The 10,384-nt window shown below is 42.6% G+C and overlaps 1 protein-coding gene across 1 annotated transcript in view; it reads right to left on the reverse strand.

Annotated features, from left to right (window-relative positions):
* Positions 1-7,346: 7,346 nt before the first annotated feature.
* The window catches only part of LOC146990667 (XK-related protein 6-like), a 6,239-nt gene continuing 3,201 nt past the window's right edge, over positions 7,347-10,384 (reverse strand). Inside the window, exons 2-4 of the mRNA XM_085796946.1 lie at positions 9,669-9,865; positions 8,617-9,034; positions 7,347-7,902 (exon numbers count right to left, since the gene is read on the reverse strand). Of these exons, the coding sequence (XP_085653072.1) occupies positions 7,395-7,902; positions 8,617-9,034; positions 9,669-9,865 (1,123 nt within the window). The 3' untranslated portion in view covers positions 7,347-7,394. The remainder of the gene's footprint in view (positions 7,903-8,616; positions 9,035-9,668; positions 9,866-10,384) is intronic.

Genomic DNA, 10,384 nt, shown 5'->3' on the forward strand with positions numbered 1-10,384 from the left:
AATATATAAAATCAAACTCAATATTGATGCATATACATTTCTGTATCATGTTCAAAACAAAATGAACTGTACATGTTTTCATTTATATGTTTTACATCATTTAAAATCTGTCATAATTTCTATCTGTATTATTGTAAATCTTTGTCTCTTCACAGATAAATAGACTTTATTTTTCAGGAGGTATTGTAACAAAAATAACATATTTCCTAACGCTGGCCACCTAGAGCCATTGAAAATATCATTCACCGCTTCCCCCAGAATGCTTTAACACTATCATAGACACAGAATACACAGACAAACTGGAGAAAACAACTTGTGTTGTTTCTCTCGCGTTTGTTGTTGTTGTTGGTGGAAACATTCTCTATGAATTCTGGGAATTCCTCCAAAGACCGGAAGATTCCTGAATGGTGTTTTTTTGTTGCTGTTTTTTGTCTGTTTAGTTTAGTTCTTTTTATATATATTTATATGAGCTGATGCCGGAGCGGCTTGAACACAGTTGATGACAACAGCCATCGTTTCTACAGTGAAGTCGGGGAGATGAAAGCCAGACAGCCGGATATCTCGTTGGGACAAAGACTAGAGGTACATTTTGAGCGTTTCCTTCCTTATTTTTTAAATTGCTTTATTGAGCATTTCCTTCCGCCATGTTTGAAACAGGTGCTAATATGCTAAACCGCCAATTAGCATCTAGCTTCACACAGCAAAAATGTCCATCTTATCAAGCTGCTTAAAGCACATTTAGAGACCATAATTCTTATTTAAATTAATAAATGAATCTTAAATTGCCTTTTATTTTGGTTAAACGTCATGTTTAAACTTTTTTTTTTTTTACTTTTAAACACTTTTTTCTTAGCTTGAAACAGTTAGCTTACGCTGCGTTCGAGACCACTCGAAATCTGCATTCTACCAGAGACGTTCTAACTTTGATTCTACACCTGTGCAGAACCATACCGTTAACGATCAAATATCGATTATAATGCATTTAAATGCCAAAATACATTAAAAGGGTTCCTTTTATATAGTTTTTGTGCCCTTTGATATGTTTTTACGCCTTACGTGAAGCACTTTGAATGTAAAGTTTGTCCAGGTCGGGTCTGCCATGAGTGCGTCTCGAACTTTCAACTGGGGTTTCCGAGTTCCGAGTTGTCTCGAACGCAGCATTAGTTTAGCTGGTTGCCATGGAAAATAGCTAAATAGCTAAATTTTCTTGTTTTTTCCTTGTTGTTGTGTACACAAACGTAAAATGTAAAAGGGCAAAGTGTTTTTATTTATCAAATCTTTTGATTGATTGATTGATTGATTTTTTTTATATCAATTGTTGTGGCTTGTAGTGTCACTTTTCTGTGCAGTGCTATTAAAAATGACTGAGGGACATGTTTACTGGATCAATCAATCAATCAATTGCTTATTTGTCCTTCTGGCTGTCTGGCAAATCACCTCCCAAAACCTCACCCTGCCTACAGATCTAATATCAGTGTGCTTATACTCAAGACAACACGATGGCACAGACTCCTACGAAAACACAGTTTCCAGTCAAAGTCATTTTTCTTCTGTCATCTTACATTCTGGATATTTATAAAGAACATTTACTATCAGTACATTTGAAAGAGCCATCTAAGCAAACTCATCGAACATAGATCCAACTGAGGAGGATTACCAGAAAAAGGTATTTACAATCAAAATGCCAACCACTGAAAATAAAAGCTACGTTTGCACATCGAATTCTCTAGAGCTACTTTTTTTTTTTTCCCAAGCTGAAGAACAAAGTAGAAAAGCATGACCTTGACAAAATAAAAGTTTGTGGTACATCTTATAGGTACATCCACAATAAAGTTTAGTTTGACCCTGCCCTGTGCTTATAGTATCCAGACCTGAGTCAAACCACTGACATCCTTCCAAAATCACTCTCTATGGTAGAATTTGTGTATTTTGTGCCGAGACAACTGAGCCTCCTCACTTCTTAATGGAAAGTTAAGTTGTAGTTTAACTCAAATCTGGTAGAAACTGGTCTGAGATCAGAAACAGCTTAGCGTCTGGCCTGGAGTTCTACAAAAACCACAATGAGTCATGATACTTTCACAGCTCTGGACCAAGCAAGTAAAACTTTGGCTAAAGAAAAGCATATGAAGCATTACTGACACATACACGGTAGCTTGCACACTCACACACACATGCTCACACACACACACACACACACACACATACACATACATATACACACTCAGCCGAACCACAGGCCTCATATGCTTTGCAGACCCTGATAGTGGAACATTTATGTGTTTTCCAAAGAAATTAAAGTATCAGAAAAACTTTCTGGTTTTGATTTTCACAATCAGATGAACACTCCTCAGTTAGGAGGTTGCATCCATCACGCTTATTTCCAAGATAAAGGTGCATTACACTGTTTTTTTCCCCCATGCCAGATACATTTTAACCTACTTAACAGACAAATGTTATAGAGAAAACTGTAAATTAAGTGCATAAAAATAATACAAATCATCATAAACAAATGAAAAAAAAAGTTTTGAAAAATGTAAACAAATGGTACGTCACGTTTGCATTGTTGCACATTGACACTTTATGTTTTCTGCTTTCTCTCGTCGTTGTAAACAAACAAAAAAGGCAAAAATTAATGATAAAAACAAGCAATACATGAGTACAATAATGATCTTTTTTTTTTCTTTTTTTTTGTAAAGGTTATCCAAGCCCAGAACTATTCTGCCTGCAACTTTGCATAGCTGTGGATGTGTAGCCATACAATAACACTGACTGGATTTTAATTTCTTACAGAGTGGGCCTGGCTAAGGCTCTGGTTTTTTGGGTGAAGAAAGAAGCTCTTCATTTGTGGCGTGCAGACTCAACAGTGTGGATCTGTGGATTTTTCACGACTGGATAATAAGAAAGGTAACATTATTTCAAAAATAAACCTGCATTTTGATTGTGGTGCTGTAGTTGTGTCTGTATGCCACATATGAATGCCTTTAAAGAGAGAACTGTGTTTTTTTGTTTTTGTTTTTTTGGTTGTGTCAGACCTGATTTAGCTGTGTTAAACCTGATCTCTGATTGGCCGAAGCTCTGGGTGCAAAGGGGCCGTGGGGTTTGGCTGAAAAGGTCAGAGGTCAGTGCTGAGGGGAAAAGCTAGTGGGACAGTTCAACATAAATCTCCCTTTAACAACCCAGAAGCACATAGGAAACACATAGGTGACTCTTCAAGACTTTACACGTCTGCCGTTGCCTTTTTTTTTGGGGGGGGCACATGTGCCCCTCAAATCTAGAACATTCATGCAAGAAATTCACGAGCACGGGCTGTGAAACTAACACAAAATGCTTGACTGTGTTCTCTAAATGGCACATATTCATTTTTTTTTAGGACAACGTGCTAACAAAGTATGCTGTTTGCCTTTTACTTCTGTGCTCTGACACACTGAACCCATGCTTAATGTACAGTGCACGTCCAGATAAGAGTGTAGCAAAAAAGAAGCACCACCTTCCAAATGTGCATGTATGTGTGTGTGTGTTTGGTTTTTTTTGCACATATCCATGACTCAAATATCTGGAAAAATCAAATCAAATCAAAAAATAATAAAGAAGAATCCACCTGCATTTGTCGAGCGGTTAAGGCATTGTAGCTTTTACGTGTCACTCAGTTTGACAGAGGGAGAAGGTGTTGCTGTTTTTATGTACACTCTACATGAGGAGTCAGATTGATTGAATGACGCTATTCAACCGATCTGAATAATGTGATATCTAGACATATTTGGCTAAATTCTTCATAACACTGTAACCACAACTATACAAAAACCACCCAGCTTTACTCAATAGCACCATATGAATATTGTTCCCAAATTATAAAGGGGTAAGGGATTATTGGACGTTAGTGTGTGAATGTGAGTGTGTTTATGTGTGTGTTCAAGCGGTGAGGTAGGGACACATCCCATGTTGTTACTCTACTTTTCACTGTGTGCCTGCATGTTTGTACTAAGCATATCTCCCTGCTGCAGAGGAAAAAACCCTGTGTATGTGTGTGTTTGTGTGTGTGTGTTGTGAGCATGTACACTAAGCACATCTCCCTGCGTCGGAGACTTGCATAGCTTCTGCAGGAAGAGCAGTTGTCCATTTGGACGGAGCCTTTGGCACAGCCTTGGCTGATAACTGAAGGCAGTACACAAGTTGCACCATAATTCAAAGAGACAATCTGCCCTTATTGCACCATAAGTACATGTGTGTTTCATATTTTGCACCATATGAAGTGGGATTAGCAGCCAATTGACTCCATAGCTTGAGTGTGTTGCACCATATGAACACCGACGCTGCTGCTGCTTCTGTTGCGCGTTCGCATCTACTGGATCTGCCTTGCCTGTTTGCAGCAAATTAAGTGATTTGCCCTTTTTTTTTTATTTTTTATTGACTAGCACCACGGGAAAGAAAAATGCAAGCTTGCTCCTTGTTCACATTGTTTAAACTTAAAGGGGGTACTACTAGATTTTCTCCTTTATAACCCAATGAACAAACCTCTTAATGTTGCGGATCATTTAAAGTCACCATGTGGTCATATTTAAGATGCTGGAAATATTTAATTCATGGTTCAACCGCTTCACTTGTTACTGATTCAGTTTCCGTCAGTTGTTATTATTTCCACACCAAAGACAGAGGAAGCAGCTTTAAGCCTGCTGTCAACTTGGCCCCTCGTTAACAGGGACATCTGGACAAAAGTTAAAGAAGAGACTCCAGAAATATGTCAAAGTACCCCTTGTTAACACTGTTAATTTGCTCTTGAAATCTTTCCTTCACCTGCTCGCTCCTCTTGGACAGCAGCAATAAGAAGCGTGTGTGTGTTTGTGTTCATCGTTAATAATTGCACCATTTGAAAATGGCTCACAGCCGGGTTTTACCTGCTCTAAAGGTGTGGACGGTTGAAACTCTTTCACCACCTTTTCCAAACCCCTTGTTTTCACCCGCCACCTTGTTGTTAACAGTGCGCGGTTTCAGGAGCACCGTTCCCGTCGATGGGGCCCATCACTCACATCATCTTGGCTCGTTTGTTGTCGCCTGCCAATGTTAACAGCTTGGATCACGGGGATAAACAAACAAAAAAAATAAATAATGAGCCATACATCACAGCTCAGCCGTGGGTGGCTTTTGGAGGAGTTGATGCTGGACACGGAACAGGAGAAGACGAGTCATCGGGAGTGTTGTGATGACTGAAGTACAAAAGTGTTTTATATCAGCTCCGTTGGCAGCACCCTGTTAGCGTGGGACCGACACGATTAAGACATCACGCAGGGGAAAATGTAGTAGACAGAGATCAGAAATAATTAGTCCTGCATTTGCTCTTTCTGTTCAAAATCTGGACACGATTGCTCTCTCTTTTCTTTTTTTTCTGTCGTCTAATCAGGAATCTGTTGGTTTTGTTAGCATTAACAATTGTTGATGGAGTAAGCAAAGAAAAATACATCTCCCACAACTCCTTTAAGCATAACAGGAAATGATGGAGAACAACTGTTGTACTGCAACAGTGTGACAGGCATCTTCTGCTTTATGTCTCTTCCTGTAGGCACTAAGACTTCAACAGTACTTTAGGTTTCACATATTTGCTTTTAAGGGTGTTAATTATGTGTAATGGCCAACTTTATATAAAACCTGCGGGTTTGGGTTCATTTGTGGGGTAACCTTTTTTCTATGGATATGGCCTATATTCATGAAATCTAAGTAAGTGCAGCTAGTACTTATCTTTAGCTATTGATAACGTAAGCACTAATGTTGTTCATGGTCTCCTAACACAGCGTATGGCTAAGAATGAGCATCCTCTAAGCATTAGCTTAGCATTAACTACAATTAGAAGACAATTAGCCCAGATTAGTGTGAGGACTGAAAGCAGGGGGTAACAGCTAACCTGGCTCTGGCCAAAGTGTAAAAAATCCTCCTACCAGCACCGTTTGTTATTTACTGTAACTATTTATTGGCTGGCAAAGACTCGAGGAAGTCAGTGTAGCCTGCCAAGAAACAGTCACAGCAGGGAACTGCCCATAAACCCACTTCTCCCGCTTTTTTTTAATGCTAACATTAGCTAATTAGCTCCATAGGTAGTGTAGAGACATGAGATTTGTGCTCATCTAACAATCTGGCGAAAAGGAATAAGCATACTTCTCAGGTTTTTTATTTGTTTGAGTGTGCATCAGATGCTAATAACCATCTGTGTCTCCATCTTTCCCGTCATGCTCTGCTACTTCCCGCTAACCTCGTCAACCAACCCCCCTCCCCGAGAAACTATATGCCCGTCCACAGTCGGCAACAACGTAACGATACATAAAAAACATCCCCTCTATACATAGAAAATATATACACTACCTTTTGACTAGACTAACGACAACATGTTCACAAACTCCTTGTATTAAAAGTGACTTTTGGTCTTTCTTTGTCACATCTTTTTATTCTACTGAAACCCGTGAAAGTGTGAGCGACACAACGTAAACGGCATGCGGTGGCCAAACTGCGCTCAATTTTTCTTTTTTTTTTGTTGTTGTTGTACGTTGATTTGTTTGTTTTTTTTTCTTCACAGCGGAGCACGGGTGTGTAAAATTAAAGAAGTGAGACCGGATGAAGAGCAATCAGAGGAGCTGGAGATAGAGAGACGGAGGGATAACGAGAGAGAGAGAGAGAGAGATGGACTCGCGCTGAAGCAGCTTGGTGAGTCATGGCCATGGGACTCGCAGGTCGCAGGTGCCTGCAAGGAAATGTGCGTGCATTTGCATGTGTGCTTGTGAGTGTGTGTGTGTGCATTTGAGTGTAATAGATTGCTTTTGTGTCTGTGTGCTTATATCAAGTGTGACATTGTGTGTGCGTTTGTGTTTTTTTTTTAAATCTTCTCTAACATCCATGGATACATACATTTTTTGGTAACACTTTACTTGAATAGGTATTCATAAGATTGACATAAAACTGTCATAACCATGACATAACAGCTGTCATAAACATCATTGAATACTTATGACAGCTGTTGTTAAGTATCATTCGGTAAGTTATGTCACTTTTAATCCAAAGTTGACATTGTTTGAGATGTTTTTGGTCTGACAACTTGACATAAAGACGACATAACCTATCATAGCAGACTTAATTGCCAAACTTTAAAAATTATGTCAAGTTCTCATAACAAGGACATCTCAAATAATGTCAACTTTGCATCAAAAGTGACATAACTTACCGAATGACACTTAACAACAGCTGTCATAAGTATTCATTGATGTTTATGACAGCTGTATGTCATCGTTATGACAGTTTTATGTCAATCTTATGAATACCTATTCAAGTAAAGTGTTACCCATTTTTTTAAAATAATGGTGGCACATGTGCTTATGTTTGCGATTGTGTGAGTGATTGTGTTGTGTTTTTTTTTGTCAGAGTGAGGACTCGTACTGCAACAGTTCATACAGTAGCGGTCCATCACGGTAGCGGATGCCCACGGCGGCCGGCGTTATATACTGCAGGATATTTATAGTCCTCCGCAGGCGCCTGTCTACGTAGTGGGCGTCCCATGCCGGGTAACGCTTCCTGGGCATGTCGATCTTTATGAGCGGGCCCTCGGGCTTGGCGGCGGTGATGGGCGCCGACCTCACCTGGAAGACGGGGAGACAAGTCTCGGCCACATCCTCTTCCGTCTGTGACTTGGTCATGTGCGCCGGAGTGGGCGGGGCGGTGGGCGGGGCCGACGGGGGCAGGGGCAGACCCCAGAGCAGCTGGGCGCAGCAGGACGAGGCGGGGCTCGGCTGCAGGTGGGCCGTGGCCGGGTGCAGGAAGCCGTAGTACAGCAGCATGACCAGGACGCCGCCGGCGAAGGTCAGGTAGACGCCGCACAGCGCTGGGACGGCGTACGAGTCCGTCAACGCTGGGTCTCTGTAGGCGTACCTGCAGGATGATGGTGACACAAAGGGTTAATTAATACAAGGTCACATGCTTAAAGGGATGGTTCGACAATTTGCCATAATCCTTATAGTCATAGCAGTAGGTTCATTACCTTTAATTATCGGTGCATGTTGTTGTGAGATCCGCGGAGCAGAGACGTGAGCTGCTCAGTGAACACAGTGGAGGTGAACGGTACAGGGTGGGGACTGAGGCCAAGTGTTTTGTTCCTGTGCGGAGTTTAATGTGTGAACACGAGATACCGGGGACTCCCCTGGCCCTCAAAACTCATCAAATACACAATCCCACAACTCCAAAACGCTCTGCTGGACAAGTTGTGACCTGCACATTCACCACGCCATGAAATAGTCATGTAACATTATGAGTTGTTTCTGAGGCAAACGCAGCCGGAACTACATTCCAGACACGGCTGCTGGGCGGAGTGATTTGAAAAATCTCATAGCGTGGTGAATGTGCAGGTCACAACTTGTCCACCGGAGCGTTTTGGAGATGTTGGATTGTGTATTTGATGAGTTTTGAGGGCCAGGGGACCTGTATCATTCACCTCCATTGTGTTCACTGAGCAGCTCATGCACCAATGCACCAATAGTTAAAGGTAATGAACCTACTGCTATAGCTATAGGGATTTTGGCAATTGGCGAATTTGCTAAAATGTTGAACTATCCCTTTAAAAAACAAGAAGAATTCACTTTGACTCACCACAGCCCGGTGAGGATGGTGTTCTCCGCCAACACCACGATGTAGTACGTCACCATCCTGTACCGCGTCCGGCCCTCCTTCACGTTAAACCAGCAGAAAATGTAGACGATGCCCACCACCATGTTGAAGAGCACCTCCTCCCACTTGGACATGCAGAAGTCGGTGCCTCCGTGCACCACCCAGAACGCCATGGCGCACCAGTGAACCACCACGAAGATGCCGAAGTAGATGTGGAAGAGGGAGGCGAAGAGGGCGAGCGAGAGGACGCGAGACGAGATGGTGAAGAGGCGCCAGAAGAGGTGCAGGAGCGCCCCGCGGTAGCTCATGCTGCGCTGGTCGTCACGAGAGTCCCGGAGCAGCTTGTGGTAGGAGGCCAGAACCCAGGCGAGAGACAGGAGCGAGGCCAAGGAGGAGATGCCTACGGAGAGACAGATGGGGAGTGAGTCAGTCAGTCGATCAGGACAAAAAGACCAAATCAAGGCTTCGAGGTCCGTGAAACAAAAAGTACAAATGTATTTAAAGTCAGTGTGGGTGTGATAACTCAAGCACATCCTTAAATAAGTGGTCGTGTGTGACACAGCAGAAGAAGCTTGATGACTCCTAATGGTGTGAGTCGACAATTTAAAGTCATTTTTAGTGGGCCAGCTGCTGTGTGCGCAATGCATCCACCCCCTGCCCTAGTCACATATTTGCATTAAAAGAAGACGAGAGTGTCCCACAACTCCAGAGCGATGGGGATGAATAACTCCAGTGGGTGGCCACAGAGATAGATGATGCATTTCCTGGATGAACTAGGAGAGGAGGAGGCTGATGGCTCGCACATCCCCCCAACACTTCTTTCTGACGGTGCCGTCTTTGTCCGACGACCTGAGCTAGCAGAAAGCAGAGCCATCTGCAGCCGCAAAATTACTAGGCACGACATGTGTGTGTGTGTGTGTATGTGTGTGTGCAAATTGCTAATTACTGTTTGTGCAGCTGTTTGATTCGTATGTGCTGTGTGGGATACATGGAAACAATGGCGTTGTGTTTGTAAACGTGGCAATTCCACCTACACTGCAGCGTCTCGGCCCGGTTCTCCTGGATCATGATGCAGAGCTGCAGGACCAGCTGAGGCGCCGACTCCAGGAAGGTCTCCAGCAGCCGCAGCATGTTGACGTCCGCGTACTCGAACATCATGGCCCAGTACCAACGCCGCTGGTGCTCCTTCTGCCGACGGGACATGACGCCCAGATACAGCGTCCTGATGTACCTGCCGGGGGTCAGAGGTCAGACTGTTAACCAACACCATACACCGCACATTTAGTCGCACTGAGTCACAGTGAGAAATACCAGCTGTGTGAAAATGAAATTCACTGATACTATTTCCTAATGAGTTACAACTTTAAATAATTAAAGCAGAAGTAAGCAGAATATTTGTGTTAATATAAGTCTTAAATAGTTCTATCTTCCGACAGCAATCACTTATATAGAGTGTTTGGTCTGAAACACGGGTCTGTCAGTCACTCTGCTCTGCTGTAAACTTTCCTTGTATCCTACAACCTTTATCCAATGAGGAGAGAGAACGGCATAAAGGGGCGGTCCTCTCTGTGTGTGTGCAGCCAAGGGATGCGCGTGAATGTGGTGACGTGGGGACTGCTAACTCCATCGGCTGACAAGAAGTTAGCCAAAACGACCGGATCGCTTACTTCTGCTTTAATATGATGAATAAAACAAATGCAACTCTTAAAAACAACAACCTGCATCCATCCTCTATAAATACATCCATGTG

Source organism: Trachurus japonicus, chromosome 2, assembly GCF_045865225.1.
Source record: "Trachurus japonicus isolate A0001 chromosome 2, Traja_1.0".
Classification (NCBI taxonomy): domain Eukaryota; kingdom Metazoa; phylum Chordata; class Actinopteri; order Carangiformes; family Carangidae; genus Trachurus; species Trachurus japonicus.